This window comes from Astyanax mexicanus, chromosome 8 (genome assembly GCF_023375975.1).
Source record: "Astyanax mexicanus isolate ESR-SI-001 chromosome 8, AstMex3_surface, whole genome shotgun sequence".
NCBI classification, from domain to species: Eukaryota; Metazoa; Chordata; class Actinopteri; order Characiformes; family Acestrorhamphidae; genus Astyanax; species Astyanax mexicanus.
This window is the reverse complement of record NC_064415.1, coordinates 4,852,501-4,876,500: the sequence shown is the minus strand read 5'-3', so window position 1 is coordinate 4,876,500 and position 24,000 is coordinate 4,852,501. Positions and strand designations below refer to the sequence as shown.

General features: G+C 39.1%; 1 protein-coding gene across 2 annotated transcripts in view; it reads right to left on the bottom strand.

Moving 5' to 3' along the window:
- ptprn2 (protein tyrosine phosphatase receptor type N2) overlaps positions 1–24,000 on the bottom strand; it is a 365,871-nt gene that overhangs the window by 60,729 nt on the left and 281,142 nt on the right. For both annotated transcript variants that reach the window (XM_049481944.1, XM_049481945.1), the window contains exons 14-15: positions 15,961–16,176; positions 4,439–4,648 (exon numbers count right to left, since the gene is read on the bottom strand). In XM_049481944.1, coding sequence (XP_049337901.1) covers positions 4,439–4,648; positions 15,961–16,176 — 426 coding nt within the window. The remainder of the gene's footprint in view (positions 1–4,438; positions 4,649–15,960; positions 16,177–24,000) is intronic.

The window sequence follows — 24,000 nt, the reverse complement described above, 5'->3', positions numbered from 1 at the left end:
GTGGGTGCAGGTGAATTATGGGAGTTGTAGTGAGGGCTGATAATAGTGAGTGCAGGTGAATTATGGGAGTTGTAGTGAGGGCTGATAATGGTGGGTGCAGGTGAATTATGGGAGATGTAGTAAGGGCTGATAATAGTGGGTGCAGGTGAATTATGGGAGATGTAGTAAGGGCTGATAATAGTGGGTGCAGGTGAATTATGGGAGTTGTAGTGAGGGCTGATAGTGGGTGGATGAGAGGCCATTCCATTTCTAAAGTTGTACAGCTTGTATTTAACATTCCTTCACCCACAGTGTGTTGTGTGTACTGTGAGAAATACACCATAGAAGGCTGATATCATCTCCCACAGTGGACAGGGCAGTGCAGTGGGGGGTAATGATGGTGACCGGCGGCTTCTGGCTGGAAGTGTCCGTATGAGCAGTGAAGTTAAAGGTTATAACAGCTTTAAAACTCTGGGTTATAATCAGTGAAGAGTAGAGCAGTGGAGCTGTCCGCGGTGCTGAAACTGATGATTCTAATCTAATACACTAGTTAACTGTTTTCAGTACTTCTGGTATTAATGCTGCTGTTGTTTTTTATAATTCTTCTTCACAATCATGTGAAACACCTTAAGAACCACCTGAAATACCCTAACAACTGCACACAGCAACACCCTAGCAACCACCAGAAATACTACAGCAGTTTAGCTGTAACTGCCTGGAAGTGGAAACCACTTAAGTTTTTTCTTCAGGTACTGCCCTCTGCCTCTTTCTCTGTCTGTCTGTCTCTCTATAGTCGTTACCTTCTGTATAACTCTATATAACATTAAAATAAACCCAAATAAACATACAGTTAGTGTATATTGAGAGTATCAACGTACCTCTATTTAACTCCATTCATTGGTCATTCAGAGTGTTTACCACTACACAATTCTAGATAACATTAAAACGAACCCAAATAAACACAGTCATTGTTTATTATATATCTCTATATAACTACCTTCTTTGATCACTAAAAGTGTTTACCACTGTAAAATTCTAGATTATATTAAAATAAACCCAAAGCCAGAGTTTATTGAGAGTATATACCTCTATATAACTCTATTTAGCATTAAAATAAACCCAAATAAACATATAGTCAGTGTTTATTGAGTGTGTCCACCTCTATATAAATTTGTATAAAATTAGAATAGATCCAAATAAACATGAAGTCAGTGTTAATTGAGTGTCTACCTCTATATAACTACATTCTTTGATCATTACGAGTGTTTACCCCTTAATAATTCTAGTTAATATTAAAATAAACCCAAATAAACCCAAAGCCAGAGTTTATTGAGAGTGTATACCTCTATATAACTCCATTTAACATTAGAATGAACCCTAACAAACATAAAGTCAGTGTTTGTTGAGTGTCTACCTCTAGACAACTCCATATAACATTAGAATGAGCCCAAATGAACATAAAGTCAGTGTTTGTTAAGCATCTTCCTCTAAATAACTCCATTTATTGGTCATTCAGAGTGTTTATCATTATACAATTCTAGATAATATTAAAATAAACCCAAATAAACAAACAGTCAGTGATCCCTGAGTGTTTTTATCTATAAAACTCTATAATTGAACACGCTCTAATCTCTTTATATCGATATCGTATCACAGTATCGATGTGTTTCACTGTAAGCTGAGCTGATGCTGCTGGTTTGTTCTCTCCTGAATGGAGGCGTTAGGAAAGTGCAGTTATTTCACAGGCAGATTCAGCGTGACGACGCCGCAGCAGCGCCAGGGATTTGAAAGCGGCGTTTGATGCGGTGTGATGCGGCGCGGCGGCACTGTGTAGAGCTGAAGACGGCTGTGATCGCGTGATGAGGGAAACGGAAAAGCCGAGCGCTGAGAAAAGGCTGCGTTTGAGGTGTAAACATGCTTTATCCCGCTGCATGGCTGCAGCACAACACCGCAATCACCACGACAACAGAGAGAAAAACACCGGGGAGAGACGAGCGGAGAGGAGAACGAGCGCCGCTGTCAATCAAAGCAGGGTGGAGAGGAGAGCCTATTGAAATGCAGCGCAGCTTCACTCAGGATGAAGCAGGACAAAACCAGAGCGCCGGTTCTGTCTGTACAGGATTTCAAACAGGAAGGAAAGGATGGAGGGATCGCATCGTGCAGGAAGCGGACGTCTGTACGATCAGTAGGCCTGTCACGATATATGTCGTCCCAGAAATTACGCAATAAATGATATTGTTTGCATTTTAAGACCATTAAATTAAACTGATACACCCTTTTAAAGACAATACATTTCTATTCCTGTTCACACAGCTAATTTTGGAAGCCGTAAAAAAGTTCCCAGCTTAAACCAAAGTAGGTTATAGTAGGTTTTTCAACATGACGTGCAGCAGCCCCGGTCTGTCCCAGCTGGCACACGTTGGACCATCATATAAAGACATTGCTTCAGCCTTCACTCCAGAGATATGCTGATGAGAGAAAAACTGAGTCAAAACGAACCTAACAGACACTTAAGAGACGGATTGAGTCGTTACTATGTTTATTTAAGTTGGGTTGGGTGTTGATGGAGGGCATTTTTCCTAATAAAGGTATGCTGTTTTGAGTTAATTCGCTCTCTGTGTCTGTATCTCTCTGTGCTTTCGCACTACCCGGTCACGGTGGCGACGCCCATAGTTACAATATATGTAAGTGCATTTTGTAAATGCAAACACAATGGACGAGATCACGATATTTAAAATAATTGAGGTCATGTCCATTAATTGAACGATTGAAGTCAATAATGCAATTATTGTGACAGTGGAGGTGTAAATTTAGTTATCACAGCAATTTATGACATTATTTATCTTTAGACTTAGTGCAATTACATCAATGTAAAAAATATACCATATGAACAAAAAAAAAATTAGGAAAATTTTTGGCTCCTTTATCGTTTCTTCTAAAATTAAGGGTTTTAAAGGGGATTATCTTTAAATAACAGGTGTAACCCAGCCCTTTTACAATAACCACACCCGTTTTGAATAGAGATGAATAACATTTTAAAAAATGAATTCTGTGGGGATATAAACATTTAATAATATAAGCAGAGGTTACACTAGCTGCTGCATTTAAATAATGGAGGTAGAATTACAGTATATTAGAAAAAAACGTGATTGAGAGTCTGTTCTGTTTTGCCATTGAAACCTATGGGGATGGGTGGAGTTACACAGCTTTCTGCAACCGAACAACAGGGGGCGCCCGACCTGTGGTGGCTTCACTTTTAAGAGACAATGCTCTGTCCAGCTATATACAGTCTATGTCACCACCAAACATCTCCATCACCCATCAAACTCCACCTAACCTCACAGAATTACACACCCTTTTGAACATCATAATTACTATTCGTGCAACCTAACACCTAACCCCAAGCGGACGGAGTCTGAATGCAACCAAACACTGACATCACAGTAATTCCCTCAAAGCTGTTTGCATGGACATATTTACTACACACACACACACACACACACACACACACAGACACACTTTAACAGCTTCTGAACCAGCCTTCAGCATTCTAACCACAACCATTCATTACATTACATGTGTGTGTGTGTGTGTGTGTGTGTGTGTGTGTGTGTGTGTGAATGTGTGGATGATGGATACCCTTTGGATAATGAACACAGTGCTAGCAGGCACCTATCAGTCACACACACACACACACACACACACACACAGCTTTACACAGATAAATAAATCAAAAGTTGCAGATAGATGGATCTTTCGTGTAAACGTGTGTGTGTGTGTGTATATATATATATATATATATATATATATATATATATATATATATATATATATATATATATATATATATATATATCTACAGGGGTTGGACAATGAAACTGGAACACCTGTCATCATTTTAGTGTGGGATTTTAGGTTTCATGGCTAAACTGGAGCAGCCTGGTGTTCAAACTTCATTAATTGCACATTATTGCACCAGTAAGAGCTGTAAGAGTGTGAAGGTTCAATTAGCAGGGTAAGAGCACAGTTCTGCTCTAAATATTACAATGAACACAACATTATGGGTGACATACCAGAGTTCAAAAGAGGACAAATTGTTGGTGCACGTCTTGCTGGAGCATCTGTGACCAAGACAGCAAGTCTTTGTGATGTATCAAGAGCCACGGTATCCAGGGTAATGTCAGCATACCACCAAGAAGGACCAACCACATCCAACAGGATTAACTGTGGATGCTGTAAGAGGAAGCTGTCTGAAAGGGATGTTCGGGTGCTAACCCGGATTGTATCCAAAAAACATAAAACCACGGCTGATCAAATCACGGCAGAATTCAATGTGCACCTCAACTCTCCTGTTTCCACCAGAACTGTCCGTCACCACAATAAATTATTGTAGTTTCAGTTTCATTGTCCAACCCCTCTATATATACATATGTGTGTGTATATATGTGTATATCTGTACCAGTATCATGTGTCCAGTAGAGATGTCCATGTTGCTGTGTGGTTCTTCGCTCCAGGACGAGGTGCTGCTGCGGGCGGAGGGACTCTGGGTGGGCCCGTCGCTGAACTGGGACGACACACTGTTGATTCGGGAGGTGTGAGTGTGTGTGGGGTGAAACACCTCTGACCCGCGTTCAGACGTCTGCACCGCCATTCGCTGCCTGCACAGATCCTGCAAAGCAACAACCAATCACTGATCAGATCAATAGTTCATCAAAATCAATAACCAATAACTCAATCAATGCAAAATACTGTATCTGTATAGAAATCACCCCGCCCTGTAAGCCTGGATAACTTAAATTTAGTTAAAAAAATTTAAGGAAACTGGTTGCCTTAAAAAAGTAAAGTAACGGGTAATAAAAACTTGAGTTAGCATAACTTAAAACATCAAGGTATTACAACTAAAGGGTAACTTGATTTATTTGTAAGGTAGCCCAGGGGGAATCACTACACACAGAAACTGTTGGACACACCCAGTATGCAAATAGATTGTGACAGAAGCCAATGAAAAAGAAGCTGCCAATGACAACAGACTAAACTCAGTTATTATAAGTTGGTTTAACTCAAATATCTCAGTTTAAATGTACTGAATGTCTCCACAAATGTTCAACTAACTCAAAATTGTTGAGTATTGTTTAGAAATAAATAAATAACTGTTGGATTTACAGTTATTGCTATCTCTTGGCAACAGAAAACAAAGGGTGCACCACTGACTGATTTAAACCCTGACAACAGTCAACAGTCAGATGTTTATTGCTATCATACACGGTTTAGCCTTATTATAGGAAAGGATTGATATAGGATTATTCATTCTGCCACTCACGGCTCTTATATTACACCCTGTGCAAGGTGTGTTGTGACGCTCATTGCTATCTTACACCCCACAAACAGTGTAGTTTCACTTCCTTCTCCTGCATTATTTAAACAGCAACAGTTCTTCTGAATATATCTACACTGATGGGTGTGGTGGTCTCTGGTGGAAATGAGGTGTGTTCAGGTAAATTTCTGAAGTATTTTTATCTCTTGGCAAAAGAAAACACTGGTGCTCCACTGACTGATTTAAACCCTGACAACAGTCAACAGTCAGGCGTTTAACAATAAACAGAAAACTAAATAACATTGCTGTTCCCGTAAATTAGCTGCTGGAGCTCCTTCACAGCATCAACCAGCAGCTCAGTTTCCTCTGCTGAGAAGCGCAGAAGGGCTGCACTGGTAAAATAGCAATCTGCCAAAGCCAGAGCTCACCTGCCTCTTAAAGAGAATGATGAGTAAGAGACACACTAATGGATTTATTTCATACTACAGCCAAAATTAACCACACCCATTTTTAATTAAGAGAATTAGTACACGCCTTTTGCATCTTTCGAGCCGCACAAGGTGCACTTTACCTGCTGTTATGATAGCAAAGACACACTGACACCCTGCCCTAAAAAAGCTATGCAATGCATGGTAAATATTTAACCAATCAATCAGTCCATATAATCAATGAATCAGTGAATATACAGCTTTGGAAAACAATAAGAGATCACTTTAGTTTCTAAATCAGTTTCTCTGATTTTGCCATGGATTTTAATCACAGTTTTCATGCATCTTGGCATCATGTTCTCCTCCACCAGTCTTACACACTGCTTTTGGATAACTTTATGCTGCTTTACTCCTGGTGCAAAAATTCAAGCAGTTCAGTTTGGTGGTTTGATGGTTTGTGATCATCCATCTTCCTCTTGATTATATTCCAGAGGTTTTCAATCTCGTGAAATTAAAGAAATGCATAATTTTTAAGTGCTCTCTTATTTTTTTTTACAGAGCAGTATAACCAATGAAATCAGTGGATAAATATCCAAAGATCTGGAGATGTTTTGACCCAATCATCCAGTTCTAACTAAATGGCTCAATCGGTCAGAAGAAACACTGGAAGGAATTTACAAATGTAAAGATGTAAAAATATGGTTATTCCTTGGAAGGTTGGAACTGTATCAACAAGAATCCTTTATTTAATAAAATATTGGTTTATGTAAATCAACAATATCACAGATTTAATTTTTTCGGAGTTCACACTCAAGCAATTAAAACATTTTTATATTTTCTGTATTTTCTTCTTTTATTTGGACGTTTTTCCGAACACATTTTCCAGAAGCAGCATCAGCAGTGGTTAATGAGATGCTGTGCTCACCTGCCTCACACTTTTATTTATTCGAACAGACTGAATTTATAACTCTAATCTTCAGTAATGGTGGAGAAAACGCTGCCCTTCTCCTGCAGCCCTTTCTCCGGCGAGCTCGTGCATCACGCGCCTTAAATAAAACATAACTCATCCGGCGTGGGATTTCTCATATTCAGAGGAAACATCAGCTCATTAAAGAGCTGCAGAAGCTGATCAATGAGTGGAACAGCTGTATCTGCAGCAGCCGACGCCTGCAGACGCCTATTGATCTGCGCTGCACACCCTTACATCATCATCTCATTACCGAGCCTAAAGCTTATTATTTCATTCAGGAGCTGGTGCTGTGTGTTATTGACCATTTGCTGCTCCAGAGAAGCTTTGATTCAGGTTTTTATTCTGAGAGAAATGAGAATAAAACGTCAAATTTAAGCTTTAAATACAACAATATCAGCAATTCACTGCACCATACGCAGCTGCTGTTACGTATCTGAACCATCTAATCAATAATAAATGAATATATAGCTGATTAATCAGTATAACCTGTTGATATAAGTGAATATATAACCTAATAATCTGTGGATAAATAATCTAAAAACTGGTTGATACACAACCACTAAAATCGAGAAAATATTATGACCTATAATAACTAGATATATAATAAATTAATCAGTGGATACATAACCAACCAATCAGAGGACATATAACCAACTAATCAGAGGAATATAAAAAAAAAAAAACAATGAATCAGTGGATATATAGCCAATAAATCAGTAAATATACTCAAACAATCAGTGGGTGTATAACCAAATAATCAGTGGATATTTAGCCAATTATTTAGTGGATATATCAGTGAATATATAGTCAATAAATCAGTGAATATAGCCAAGGAATCAGTATATGTATAGCCAATTAATCAGTGGATATATAACCAATGAATCAGTGGATATAGAGCCAATGAATCAATGGATGTATAACCATTGATTCAGTGGATATATAACCAATAAATCAGGGGATATAGCCAATGAATTAGTGTATGTATATATGCAATTAAATAGTGGATATATAACTAAGAAATCAGTGGATATATAACCAATGAATCAGTGAATATATAACAAATGATTCAGTGGATATATAACCAATAAATTAGGGGATATAGCCAATGAATTAGTGAGAATATAGCAAATGAATTAGTGTATATATAGCCAATGAAATAGTGGATATATAACTAATAAATCAGTGGATATATAACCAATGAATTAGTGGATATATAACCAATGAATCAGTGGATATATAACCAATTAATCAGTTTATGTATAACTAATGATTGAGTGAATATTTAACCAATAAATCAGTGGAATTATAATCTAATAAACAGTGGCTACATTGCCAATAAATCAGTGGATATATAACCAAATAATCATTTGATATTTAACCAAGTAATCAGTGGATATATAACCAACATATCTGTGGAATTATAATCTAAAAAACATAACCAATGAATCAGTGGATATAAAGCCAATGAATTACTGTGTTTATATACTTAATTAATTAGGGGATATATAACCAACTACTCAGTGGATATATGGCGACTTAAATGAGCAGATATGTAACAAACAACCAGTGGAAACATAAATAATAAAAAATAACACTGGCAATCAACTAAACACAGTTACCCTTAAATAAATCGGACAAAACTGTGTCCTTTATCTACTGAGCTATTCACTCTCATCCCTCAATCAAAGACAGGAGAAAAGAAAGACAGACAGAGAGAGAGAGAGAGAGTTTGATCCACTCAGTGTGGGGGTCTGATGGGGGCGGGGCTCTGAGGGGGCGGGGCTTTCTCTCAGGCGTCAGTGTCTCTATAGGCTGGGAGATTATTGGCTGAATGATTGTTGGGTTGTGATTAAACCCAAAGCCCCGGAGGAATGAACCCCTCACGTCCTTCAGCCCGACTCCACCTTAAACCACCTTAAACCACCTTAAACCACCTTAACTCAGGATTTCAGTCACCAACGCTCAGAAACAGCAACCCCCTGACGTCACGCTAACGGGGGGCAGCTAGCCCTCAGAAACACATCAGCAGCTCTCTTTACTCATAAACCCGAGGGGAATAAGTGCTGGAGGGCAGTGGGGCAGTTTTAGGGGATGTGGGGGTAAATCTTTAGGGTAGTTTTGGGATTTAAGGATTTTAATGTGCAGTAAAACCATTTCTGGAGGTGTTAAAGGGCAGATTTTGGGAGGATTACTGGAGCTAGTTTAGGGTTTCGTTTGGACAATTTGGAAAGAGTTTTTACAGGTAAATTGGGGTAGTTTTGGGGCTGAAGTGGGGTAAATTTAATATGTAAAGTTGAGTCGGTTTGGGGCTGAAACTGAGATAATTGTTATAAATTGGGCAGTTTTGGGGCTGCAGTGTGGCAACTTTTTATAGGTAAAATTGGGCAGTTTTGGGGCTGCAGTAGATAAGTTTTTTATAGGTAAAATTAGACAGTTTTAGGGCTGAAGTGCAGCTATTTTTATAGGTCAAATTCAACAGTTGTGAAGCTTTTGGGCAGGTTTGGGGCTGAAGAGCGGCAAATTTTAAAGGTAAAATTAAACAAATTTTGGGGCTGATGTGTAGCAATTTTTACCTGTAAATTTGGGTAGTTTTTAAGCTGCAATGCAGCAGCTTTTATAGGTAAAATTAAACAGTTTTAGGGATGTAGTGCAGTAATTTTTATGGTTAAAATTTAACAGTTTTGGAGCTGCATTACAACAAATTCTACAAATTAACTTGGGTAGTTTTGGGGACAGTGCAGCAATTTTTATAGGTATATTCGGCCAGTTTTGGGGCTGTGGTGGGGCAATTGTGAGGGATTAAAGGGTGTTAAAGGCAATACTGAGGCAGCTTTTGTTTTTGGAGCTGAAGTGAGACTTGTTCTAGTAAAAATATGTTTTTTTGTGGGTGACAGGATGAGTTTTAGTGGCTGTAGTAGAGATGTAGTGAGATTTATGTTTATTTATCTGCTCCAGAGTCCTATTCTATTGGCATGAATGCCTGCATTAGAAGAGGTGTTCGCAAATATTTGTACATAAAAAAGAAAGAAACAGAGTGATAGCAGTCCTTCAGTCTATATAACTGACCTTAAACTGCCTGAACATCCAATAAAAATCCAGTAGAAACATCAGCGTTTAGTCTTTATCTTATCTGTTATGAATCTCAGTGAAGCAGATGCACTGATCGTGATCTAAATGTGTATCTGTGGACTGTGTGGGCGGGAGTCTGGCGCTCTCTCGCTCTGCTTTTTTATAGAAAACCAGGTCATTACAATCACATCGGGTAGCGGCCATTTCTCATTACGATGGCCGTAACATTTAAAGCACCGTGACAGACCATAACCGAGCGGCCGCTGGTTAATGTGAGCCTGTTTTCTTTACTGTTACACAGATGAGTTACTGTGTGTGTGTGTGTGTGTGTGTGTGTGTATCATCTCAGCAGGAGCAGAAAAACAGAGAATACAAATAGACTATTAGAGCTATCTGAGTGGTAATGTGTGTTTGTGGGGTCTGATGGATCTGAGGGGACATTACGCCGCTCTGTACCAGAGAAAAGGGTTTTACTCCAGAAGAGATCGGACTGTGTTGTTTTGGACAGTATAAGAATCTATAGCTGAATTTAAAGCTCATTTATTGGGGTATTCGGCAGTTTTTATAGGTAGATTTGAACAGTGTTTTGGGCTGCAGTGTGCCACTTTTTATAGGTAAATTTGGGTAGTTTTGAGGCTGCAGTGTGCAATTTTTTATATAGTTAAAATTAAAATGTTTTTAGGGGTGAAGTGGGGTTCATTTTTATAGGTAAAATTTGGCAGTTTTTGGGCTGCAGTGCTGCAATTTTTTATAGTTAAAATTAAAATGTTTTGGGGCTGAAATGGGGTTCATTTTTACAGATAAAATGGGCCAGTTTTGGGGCTGCAGTGAACCAATTTTTACAGATAAATCTGGGCAGTTTTGGGGCTGCAGTGCTGCAATTTTTAATAGTTAAAATTAAAAAGAGGCTGAAGTGGAGTTAATTTTTTAGGTAAAAGTTTTTGGGCTGCAGTGTAATTAATTTTTATATGTAAAATTGGGCAGTTTTTGGAGCTGAAGTGAGAATTTTTACAGCGACATTTGGACAGTTTTGAGGCTACAAATTGGCATTTTTACAGGTTAAATTGGGCAGTTTTGGGGCTGCAGTGCTGCAATTTTTCTATAGTTAAAATTAAAATGTTTTGGGGCTGAAGTGGAGTTAATTTTTATGGGTAAAAGTAGGCAGTTTTTGGGCTGCAGTGGGACAATTTTACAGCGACATTTGGACAGTTTTCAGCCTACAGATTGGCATTTTTACAGGTTAAATTGGGCAGTTTTGGGGCTGCAGTGCGACAATTTTTAATAGTTAAAATGTAAAAGTTTTGGGGCTGAAGTGGAGATAATTTTTATAGGTAAAACTGGGCAGTTTTTGGAGCTGAAGTGGGACAATTTTTACAGCGACATTTGGGCAGTTTTGGGGCTGCAGTGCTGCAATTTTTAATAGTTAACATTAAAAAGATTTGGGGCTGAAGTGGAGTTAATTTGTATGGGTAAAATGGGGCAGTTTTTGGTCTGCAGTGGGACAATTTTTACAGCGACATTTGGACAGTTTTGAGGCTACATTTTTACAGGTTAAATTGGGCAGTTTTGGGGCTGCAGTGCGCCAATTTTAACAGATACATCTGGGCAGTTTTGGGGCTGTGGTGAGGTAATTTTGAGGGACTAAAGGGTGTTCTGGGACTGTGCTGAGGCAGCTCTTGTTTTTGGGTATTTTCCAGGCCAAATAAGGGCCTTTTTGTGGGTCTTTTTAGTGGCTGTAGTGGAGATGTAGTGAGATCCAGTGGGCAATTGGTAAAATGAGGCATTTTAAAGGTTGTGGTGGGGCAAAGCTGAATGTTTTAGCCCATGCTAAAATAGATAAGTTGGTGTGTGTGTGTGTGTGTATGTGTGTGTGAGCGCATCATCTCAGCAGGAGCAGAAAAACAGAGAATACAAATATACTATTAGAGCTATCTGAGTGGTAATGTGTGTTTGTGGGGTCCGATCCCCGGCAGCCTGATGGAAATGTGAGCCGTTAGGAGCTGCGGGGACATTACGTGGGGTAAAAGAACCTAAAGCTGAATTTTCTGGGTGTGAGGGGATGAGGTGAGGGTTAGGTTAGGTGTATAAAATTGTGATATAAAGACAAAGGCTGATATATTGATTTGGTGCATTTTAAATTACTGGTTTTATAGCTATTAATGAAGCACTACAGGAAACATGCTCATATTTCTATGCTTTTGTTTTTTATAACTGCAGGAATTCTAAAGGTGCAGTAGTGCTGGTTTAGTGGGTGCACTGGGGCAGATTGTAAGCATGCATTTGGGCAGTTTTTAGAGGCATGGCAAAGCAGTTCTTGGATGTGCAGTAGGGCAGTTTTTACAGCTGGAATGGAGTGTTTTGGAGACATAGTGGGCAGTGTTTGGGGCTGCAACATGGCTGTTTCTAGGGCTGCAATGGAGAATTTTAGGGCAGAAATGGGGCAGTTTTTGAGGCTGCAATGGAGGATTTTAGGGCTGAAATGGGGCAGTTTTTGGGGTATGGCAGAGTACTTTTTGGATATGTAGTAGGGCTTTGGAGCTGCAACAAGGCAGCTATTGTGGGTGTTATGGAGAGGTTTTTGGATGTGCAGTAGGGCAGTTTTTGGGGCTACAATGGAACGAATTTTGGGCTACAATGGGGCTGTTTTTTGAGCTGGAATGGAGTGTTTTGGGGACATGATGGGCAGATTTTGGGTCTGCAATGGGGCAGATTTTGGGGTTGCAATGGGGCAGTTTTGGGACTGCAATGGAGCGGATTTTGGTGCTGTAATGGGGCAGATTTTGGGGTCTGCAATCGAGCAGATTTTGGGGCTGTAATGGGGCAGATTTTGGGGCTGTAATGGGGCAGATTTTGGGGCTGTAATGGGGGTGTGGCAGGGTGATTCTTGGATGTGCAGTAGGGGCAGTTTTTGGAGCCTTTTAGTTTTTAGAGTTGTGATGAGAGATTGGAGTGTTTTGGGAAAGTAATGGGGCAGTTACTGAAGCTGCAGTAAAGTGTTTTGGGGACGTGATGGGGCAGTTATTAGGGGTATGGCAGAGCAGTTCTTGGATGTAAAGTAGTGCAGTTTTGGGGGGTTGGAATGGGACATTTTGGTGATATGATAGGACATATATCGTGGCTGAAATGGGGCTGTTTTAGGGGAATAACTTTGATGTGGTAGGAGCAATTGTTAGTGGTTACTGTGAGGAAGTTTTAGGATTGAAGGGAATTTTTGTATGCAGACAGTGTTTTTTAAATGTAGTAGGGCAGTTTTGGGGAGTTTGGTGTTGCAGTTGCTTTGGGGTTCACTTTGGCAGTTTTTAAGGGGCAGTTTTAGGGACTGTGCTGTGTTTCGGGTTGGGGTACAGTTGGGTAGTTTGGAGGTGAATTCCAGTCCGTTTGTGAGCGTGGCTTAAGATGGTCAGTTTTTAGAGGCTCAGAGGGACCGATTCTAAAGATTTGAGGACTTTAGGAGTTTATAGGTAAAATTTAATTTAGGAGTAAATTAAATTATAAATTAGTTTATAGGAGATGATACTGATAAGTTTTTTAGAAATATAGTTAGTTATTTTTATGGTAGCTGGGCAGGTTTAGAAGGTGAAGAAAAGCAGTTTGTGAGGGTTTTTAGAGAAGGATTTTTTTTTAAAACTGAAGCTTATGCTCTCCTGATGACAAGTTGAAACATTAGATGAGTGTTACTGGCAAGTCTAGAACTTGATTGCTGTTGCTGTCAGATAAAATAGATCATTTTACAGGAGAAGAAAATGTTCTTAATGTTCATTGAAAAGGGGAAATAAGCAAATAGTTTGACAATATATACAATACACTGTGTATTCGCTCTGATTTTACTCTTAAGCTTGTATCAGAGGAAAAGCCCTCTTGTTCTCTCCATCCGTCTCTCTCTCTCTCTCTCTCTCTCTCTCTCTATTTCCCTCCATATATAAACCCTTCACCATCTTATTCCCCGGTGAAGCCCACCCGGCCCTGACCGCGGCGACGCCCGACTCCTCTACACTTCCTCGTGCCGAACACCTCGGCGCCACTCGCAAATTAAAATCGATAATAATAATGTAATTAAAGCATCGAGATGAAAATATAACAAAAGGGCCGAGCTACGGCCGGTGCAGAAACCAGCCGTGAGGCTAATAGCAGCGGCGGTGGCGGCGGCTCCGGGGGACGATCCTGACCACTGTGATTGGGCCGATACTCAGGGAAGGGACTTTTTTTTTTCAGCAGAGTGTGAGAAGGGAGGGGGGGCTATTAAATATTGAAGCTGAAGGGGGGGTGGGGTATGGGGGTTGTCCGTCTAGCCGAGCGCAGCTGAGCCCAACACAAAATCAATACGGCTCCAGCTCCAGCCCTCCCTCCAGGAGACCGCCGGGAAAGGTCACGCAACAAGCTCATTTCCCTGGCTTCAATTAGGATTCATATTATACGCCGCTGTCGCGCGAGGACATCTGCTCTCACACCAAAACGCACGTAATTAAGGGGAAGAGGAAAGCTCTAAACGAATTACGACACCTTATCACTACCGTGTTGTCCTCGTTCTCGAGCCGTAAACATCCAATAGCAGTCCAGTATCATGTGAACGCAGATAACAGTACCGGTTCTACAGGGTTATAATAGCTTTCATATAGTCAGTATCTACTTCAACCGGGTTTAACCGGGTTCTTGCACCATTTTAAATCACAAATTTAATGCTTTTTAAGACCTTTTTAAGACTTCAATAAATATAATTTTCTTCGATCAAAAATAATGTATTAGTTTTCTCTCTGGTAATTAGTTCTCCGCTAATGTTAGTATGTTAGCTAGCTCGCTGCTTACATGAATGTTACGTAATGTTGCTGCTAGCGTTAGTATGTTAGCTAGCTCACCACTAACGTTAGTATGTTAGCTAGCTTGCCGCTAACGTTAGTATGATAGCTAGCTTGCTGCTACCATTAGTTTGTTAGCTAGCATGCTGCTAACGTTAGTATGTTTGCTAGCTCACCGCTAACGTTAGTATGTTTGCTAGCTCGCTGCTTACATTAACGTTATGTTAGCTTTCTTGCCGCTAATCTTAGTTCCCTCCCAAGTAACATTAGCTAGCTTGCTGCTAATGTTAGCTAGCTCTCCACTAACCTTACTTTTTTACCCAGTTATGTAGCTAACTTGCTGATAACATCAGTAAATCACTGGTAAATGTGGTAAATCAGGTGAGCTGCTGACGGAACTGAACATAATAATATACACATGCTGACTGAGGAGCATCCAGGAGAAATCTGGAATCTCTACACTTACTTCTACAGCCTGGCTCACATAATATATAAACATACTTATAGTTAAAAATGAGAATTCCTTGTTATGTTTTACTGTATTTATATTTATTTGCATCTATTCAAACGTGGTGCTTTTTCCCAGTTAAAACACTCATATTGCTGAGATAAATGGATTGGTGCCTAAAACGTTTGAATGGTACTATTATACATGTGGTTCGAATTAATCTATATATAGTTGGCAACCCTAGCTAACATACTAACATTAGTGCCGAGCTAGCTAACATACTAACAGTAGTGTTGGTTAGCTAACATGCAAGTTAGTTACGTTACCAGGGAGAGAACTAATACATTATTTTGTTCAACAAAATTGTCTGCAACCAGATCTAAGGTGGAGTCTCAGACTGCCTTCATTGATTTTATAGTGCAGACTAAAGGCTAGAAGGCTAGAAGCAGAATGAATTGTTCTACAGTTTATCCAGTAAATGAAATGTTTTTTATTACCAAACTATTTATACTTTCCTATCAAATTACAGTACCGGAGCTCAGCTCTGTTTATTCCGTTTATTTACAAACTAAAGCTACTCTACTCTGGTTGTCTCTCCTGATAAGAGAGACAGCACACATTAGAGATCACTTAAAGAAAGTTACTCCACGTAATGCAGATGACTGTCTGCTCCAACCAAGGCTGCCTGTCAATCACTTCATTCCTAAGTGTAGCTCCTCCTTCTTACGGTAATATAGAAGAATAAGATTTATAAACTGATTTATGGGGTAAAACAAAAATATAATATTATAAGCACAGTCAAAACTAACTGCTGGAACTGTGGGACTCTGGAGATCAAAAATCTTGGAGCTACACATCATACTGCAACCAGCCAGCAGAGGCGCTAGACCATGCTTTCTTCAAACTTTGGTTCATCCAATCACAGAGCCGTCTGCTAGCTGACAGGCCGATGCTCTCACCTGATAGGCTGCAGTGGCGTCATGGCTGGTGTCTGTGCCCAGGCTGGCCAGCCTGTCCTTCAGCTTGTAGTGGGAGCGATGGCGCATGCAGAAGAGCGCCCCCGACAGGCCAAGCACCATCGCGATAAACGCCACCGACACCATCGACAGCACCAGGAAGTTACTGGGCTCCACATGGCTGTGCTTGATGATGGGAATCTGATTGAGCTTCGTTTTCTGGAGAGAGAGAGAAAGAGAGAGAGACACATATTCAGCATTAATATATTTCTGTGCAAGAACACTGCAATATAAAACACATAAAAATACAGTTATCAAATGCGTGTAGAAGTATAGATACTAGAGTGTAAAATACTTCTGTAGAAGTAAAAAAAAAAAGTATCAACTCAAGCTTTTTACTCTTTAAGTAAAAGTGTAAAAGTACTAGTTTCAAAACTACTTAAAGTATTAAAGTAAAAGTAATGTAAAGGAGAAAAATCAAAGCCATGAAGAAGAAAAGCTTAGGCCACGCCCACAGAGTCCTAAAATGCACTACCCCCCTCCCCCTCCCCAAAACACATTTTTCTAAAAGATAATATAACATACTGACTATTAAATTTTAATGTTGATAACATAATTTGGGATTTTGCTCTAGGCTGTTCCCTAGTGTTTCAGCTGCATATATGCTTACATATGAAAATGGATGTATTTTACATACAGTAGAATGTAAATATATTAAAGAAGCTTGGTTGAACTGGAGTTTATCTGGATAGGGGTTTTATTGAGCGATGAGAAGCCGGAATGAGTAGGCCTGTCACGATGACAATTTTTTGCAAACGATATGTTGTCCCAGAAATGATTGCGATAAACAATAATGCCATTAATTGGCACTAATATAATGATAACATAATATCGTAACAAAGGAATTACACCCTTTTAAAGAACATTCACATACTGAAGTGCGGAGGCAGAGGAACCGCGTGTCTGCCCCACACCATGACCTGCAGCAGCCCTGGTCTGTCCCAGCTGGACCACATTGGACTGGCATAAAGACCCTGCCTCAGCCTTTAGTCGAGAGATACGCTGATGATTAGAGGAAGACTGAGGCAACACAAAAATAAAAAACTATAAAGATAAGTGACTAGAGCCGTTACTATGTTCTTTAAGTTAATTTTGGGTGTTGATGGAGGGCATTTTTTTCCTAATAAAAGTTTGTTTTGAGTTAATTTACTCACTGTGTCTGTGTCTCTCTGCGCTTCCTAAAATGGACGATATCACGATTATTAAAATGATTGAGTAGAAACGAAAAAAATAATTACTTCAGTACAGTATAGGTAAGTGACGTAACAAAGTATTTTTACTTTTTGTTACTTGACACCTCTGGCCCTCACACACACACACACACACACACACTGTCTCTGCTGGAGAGTGAGGGTCTTGGCAGGGTGAGGAATGCCACCACTGAGCAATTAGGGCTAGCGCTCGCTCTGAAAAGCTTGTTGCTAATTAGCCCTGAGGCCGCGCTGGCCCGGGCCAGAGTGGAGGGGTGGGGTGGGACGGACTGGGGGTCGGGGGGGTTACTAGTACTTGGCTGGGCTCTGTGAGTTAATGAAAATAGGGGGGGTGGGGGGGTTAAAGAGTCAGAGCTGAGTAGCCCCCCCAAAGCAGCGTATGGGGGGCTGTCAGGCTTGTTAGCCCCGCAGGAGGCTGGAGAAACCAGGGGGACAGCTTTTCAGGGAGGGGGACAGCTTTTTTTTTGGGGGGGGGGGGGGGGGTATTGTTTCCAAATGCCTCTGAGACTGAATGGACCGAGGTTTTCAGAGCAGACGGGGTTTAAAATCCTTTTCCTAAAAAAAAAAAAAAAAAAAAAAGAAAAAGAAATGGAAAGAAAAGAAAGATTGCCTCTATTCTCTTTCAGTCCTATCACACCCCGTCCAGCTCCACCACTCTAAACACACACACACACACACACACACACACACGTTTTATACTCTGATAGGAAAGGTACATATAGGTATTTTCAAACACTAGGGGAGGAGAGAGGGGAAAAAAACAGGACTGGACACGTCAATCAAATTCAAATTATATTTTTAGGTTAAATAATAAAAAATAAAATAAGATATAACACTGCACCTGTATATATATATATATATATATGAAGAGTTTGATTCCAAAACGCGATAAACGACATTAAAAAAAAAAAGAGTTAGAGCCAGAACCAGAATGTTATGTGAACACTCTTGAAAAGCCAATATTCAATTTTCATCAAAACGCCACACCCGCCGTGTAATACTGCCCTGCTTTCTCTCTTTCTTTCCAAAACGCTACAAACGCCACATCTCCCCTCATCCAATCACAGGGCAGCATTCCACGAGCTATCTAATGTAAACACGCGCGCTGTTGAGCCGGCCGGCATTTTGTGTAGCCTACTTTCACTTTCGTTTTTCACTCTCAAAGTCCGCGAAAAGGAACGGTTTTGATGGTATAGAGGAGCCTGTTCGTGAAGCAGTTATTAAAAAAAGAGAAAGCCGTCAAAAGAGTCTCATGTACGTAAAAAGGTAAAGAAAATGAGGCATTCAGGAGGGGGGGAAATGCCGGCTGTCATCTGCAGTTCACACACACACACACACACACACACACACTATACACACTATACTACACCACACTACACTACAGCACAGCACATGAATGTAACGTGATTTTGGGGATTTTATAGTGTTAATGTTGTTCTTTAATAAAATTTTGCACTTTTTCGAAAGGAAATGTTTTGAAATGTGTGTTTTTAGGCCCAATGGTCAAACTATTATATACAGATGTACAATTTACTGTTATTTATTATTGTATTTTGCACATTATTAGTAAAAAAAAAAAAAAAAATTCTATTTATGCCAAAGGATATATAAGACATTTTGAAAAAAAAAAAACATGGCATGGATTTATTGCGTTTTGCAAAAAAACGAATTATTTTTTAAAATAAATCTTTAAATATTAAAATCTTGATTTGATTTGTTTGTGTTATTGTAACCTTAGTATGGTATTTGATAGTTTGAAACAGAAAACAGTGGTTTTCAGCCTGCCACTTTCTCGCTAAAGAAAACACATTTTTACTCAAATTGATAAAAATGGATTTATAGCGTTTTGGAACCAAACTCTTCATATATAGATATATATATATGTCATATTTATACACACAAATACATTATAATGTGTCCACTACACATTTCTTGGTACCACTTTATAATAAGGGTTTATAAATGGTTTATAAAGGTCTTTATTAATAGTTATTAATTAGGTTGCAAAAACTTTAATAAGCAGTTCATAAATATATATAACACATAAATAGAAGTGGAAACAGTAAGCAGAATTTAGTGCAAAATAGTGATTCCACACTCATTTCTACGGTCAAACCTCTTTTATCTTTCTAGATCCTTTGTGTTTTTCATCAGTCAGCATTAAACCTGTCATATTAACACATTTATAACTATATTTAACTATTTACTACAAATTAAAGTAATAAGATGAATTAAATGGATCACTGTTGCCTTTTCAATTGATGTTATGTAATAATCTAATTTATAAACCATTTATAAATCCTTTATAAGGGTAGTCTTATTTTAAAGTGGCAGCCATTTCTTAAATAATGCACATATATAAGTATCTAAACGTAATACTAATACATCCAGTATGTGTTATATAAGTTATATAAGTCCAGTATTAAATATGTAAATATGTAAATAATAAAATATTAAAATACCCAGGAAATATTTAGTATATAAGTAACTAAGTATTAGTAATATGCGCAGTATGTATTATACAGCTCTGAAAAAAAGAAATGAGCGCACTTAAAAATAATGAGTTTCTTTGATTTTACCAAATTAAAAACCTCTGGAATATAATCAAGAGGAAGATGGATGATCACAAGCCATCAAACCACCAAACTGAACTGCTTAAATTTTTGCACCAGAAGTAAAGCAGCATAAAGTTATCCAAAAGCAGTGTGTAAGACTGGTGGAGGAGGAGAACATGATGCCAAGATGCATGAAAAAAACTGTGATTAAAAACCAGGGTTATTCCACCAAATATTGATTTCTGAACTCTTTAAACTTGAATATGAATATGAACTTGTTTTCTTTGCATTATTTATTCATTTAGGTACCTATATAAATAATAATACAATGTCCCATATATATGTACTATATATGTAATCTGTATCTTTGTCTGTAACAAGTGCCTATATGTAATAACATGATGCTCCACACATATATATGTATCTATAGGTAATATGTCCATTATATAATATACATAACACAACCACTATGAACACGCTGTATAAATGTAAGTTCCTGTAAGCAATAATAATACATCCAGGATGTATTATGTATTATTTAGGTGTCTGTAAGTAATAATATGTGCAGTATGTATTATATGATTACCTAGATTATGGCAGTACCTACACATACTAATAATACAGTGCCTTGCAAAAGTATTCAACCTTCTTCCACATTTCAGGCTTCAAACAAAGATATGAAATTGTATTTTTTTTTTATAAAGAATCAACAACAAGTTGGACACAATCATGAAGTGGAACGAAATTTGTTGGATTTTTTTTTTTTTTTTTTTTTTTACTTTTTTTAAAAATAAAAAACTGAAAAGTGGGACGTGCAATTTAATTCAGCCCCCTTGCGTTAATACTTTGTTGCGCCACCTTTTGCTGTGATTACAGCTGCAAGTCTCTTGGGGTTTGTATTTCTCTATCAGTTTTGCACATCGAGATACTGAAATTTTAGCCCCTTCTTCTTTATAAAACAGCTGGAGCTCAGTGGGGTTGGATGGAGAGCGTCGGTTTGTGAACAGCAGTTTTCAGCTCTTTCCACAGATTCTCCATTAGATTCAGGTCTGGACTTTGATTTGGTCATTCAAACAGCTGGATACGTTTATTTGTGAACAGCTCCATTGTAGATTTTGCTTAATGTTTTGGGTCATTGTCTTGTTGGAAGATAAATCTTTGTCTCAGTCTCAGGTCTTTTACAGACTCCAGAATTCTTCCAGAATGATCCTGTATTTATCTCCATCCATCTTCCCATCAATTTTAACCATCTGAAGAAAAGCAGGCCCAAACCGTGATGCTGCCACCACCATGTTTCACAGTGAGGATCGTGGGTGTGTTCAAGGTGATGAGCAGTGTTACTTTTAAGCCAAACATAACATTTGGTATTGTGGCCAAAAAGTTCGCTTTTGATTTCCACTTTTCCATTAAGGCCAGATTTGTGCAGTGTACGGCTGACTGTTGTCCTATATGTTGTAGATCTCTGCAGTTCATCCAGAGTGATCATGGGCCTCTTGGCTGCATCTCTGATCAGTCTTCTCCTTGTTGGAGCTGAAAGTTTAGAGGGACGGCCGGGTCTTGGTTAGTAGATTTGCAGTGGTCTGATACTCCTTCCATTTCAATATGATCTCTAGCTCCTCGAGATGTTTAAAGCTTGGGAAATATTTTTGTAAGCAAATTCGGCTTGATGCTCTTGGAGCTTTAAACAGAACTCTGAGACTCTGATCACAGAGCAGGTTGATTCTATTTATCATCATCAGTCATTTAGGTAAACACTGGATCATTTAGAGATCCTCACTGAACCTCTGGAGTCAGTTAGCTGCACTGAAAGTAAAGGGGCTGAATAATTTTGCACACCCAACTTTTCAGTTTTTTATTTCTTAAAAAAAGCTAAAAATATCCAATAAAATTTTTGGTCCACTTCACGATTGGGTCCCACTTGTTGTTGATTCTTCACAAACAAAATTTAAATTTCATATCTTTATGTTTGAAGCCTGAAATGTGGCAAAAGGTTGAAAAGTTCAAGGGGTGTGAATACTTTCGCAAGGCACTGTACATTTTGATGTATTTAGTATTATGTAATAAACTGTAAAAATGTAATTACATTACCATCCACCCTCTCCACCCTTACAATCCACCCGCCCCTACCCTTACTATTCCACCTCCTCCACCCTCTACCCTTCCTGTTACACCTCCTCCACCCTCTACACTTACTTTTCCACTTCACCATTACCATCCACCCTTCCATCCTTACCATCCACCCCTCCACCCACTACCTTTACTATTCCACCTCCTTCACCCTCTACCCTTACAATTTCAGCCCATCCACCCTTACCATCCAACTCCCTACACCATTACCAAACTACCCCTTCACCATTACTATCCCACCCCTTCCCCTACTATTCCACCCTTTCATTCTTACAATCCGCACCTCCACCCTTATTTTCCCCACTCCTTCCACCCTTACCCTTACAATCCACCCCTCCATCCTTTCCATGCACTACCCATTCTTACTATTCCACCCCTTCACCCCTACAATCCATCACACACTCTTACTATTCCACCCCTCCACCCTTACCATCCACACCTACCCTTACTATCCCACCCCTCCACCCTTACCATCCACACCTACCCTTACTATCCCACCCCTCCACCCTTACCATTCACCCCCTACCCTTACTATCCCACCCCTCCACCCTTACCATTCACCCCCTACCCTTACTATCCCACCCCTCCACCCTTACCATTCACCCCTACCCTTACTATCCCACCCCTCCACCCTTACCATTCACCCCCTACCCTTACTATCCCACCCCTCCACCCTTACCATTCACCCCCTACCCTTACTATCCCACCCCTCCACCCTTACCATTCACCCCCTACCCTTACTATCCCACCCCTCTACCCTTACCATTCACCCCCTTCCCTTACTATTTCATCCCTCCACCCTTACCACCCACCCACTTTACCATTACCATCCTACTCCATCCACCCACTACCCTTACTAATCCACCCCCTCCACCATTACCATGCACCCCATCCACCCCCACCCTTCCAACATCCACCCCCTCCACCCTCAGCAGTAGCAGTGCAGGGTTTGTGGGTTTAACTCTCTCAATAAAATTACATGAAAAGATTCCAACATGAAAAGCAGCTTTGGAAGAGCGTCTCTCTAAATAACGCTGTCAATTAATTATTACTAAACTAAATAAATGCATCAGTGTTCTGAGTGAAGACGAGACCGAGCAGCAGAATAAAAAACATGGAAATTGTCTGCCTATATCATACAGCCTGCATGAGTGTGTGTGTGTGTGTGTGTGTGTCAAAGAAAGGCCCTGCATTAATGACCCTCACTATAATGTACACAGCTGTATTCATGCACATGTTCTCACAGTAACAGAAAATCCTCAAACAAAAGGAGAAAAAAAGACAACATATATATTATATACACACATCTCTGGAAAAAATTAGACCACTCCAGTTTCTGAATCAGTTTCTCTGATTTTGCTATTTATAGGTTTATGTTTGAGTAAAATGAACATTATTGTTTTATTCTATAAACTACAGACAACATTTCTCCCAAATTCCAAATAAAAATATTCTCATTTAGAGCATTTATTTACAGAAAATGAGAAATGGCTGAAATAACAAAAAAAAAGATGCAGAGCTTTCAGACCTCAAATAATGCAAAGAAAACAAGTTCATATTCATAAAGTTTTAAGAGTTCAGAGTTTAAATCAATATTTGGTGGAATAATCCTGTTTTTTAATCACAGTTTTTTTCATGCATCTTGGCATCATGTTCTCCTCCACCAGTCTTACACACTGCTTTTGGATAACTTTATGCTGCTTTACTCCTGGTGCAAAAAATCAAGCAGTTCAGTTTGGTGGTTTGATGGTTTGTGATCATCCATCTTCCTCTTGATTATATTCCTTGATTATATTTCAATTTGGTAAAATCAAAGAAAATCATCATTTTTAAGTGCTCTCTTATTTTTTCCGGAGCTGTATAAATATATATATAAATATATATATTTCATAGGCCTTTGTGTGAGATCATGTGCAGGAATAAAACTCAACAAATAGGATTAATTTATATTAATATTATTAATATAAAAAAATATAGAACACACTTTTATACTGTGTCAAACATATCAGTAAATAATCCTTAGAACATGATGACGACACAGGGACACACCACACCCCAAACACACTCACACACAAACACACACACACACA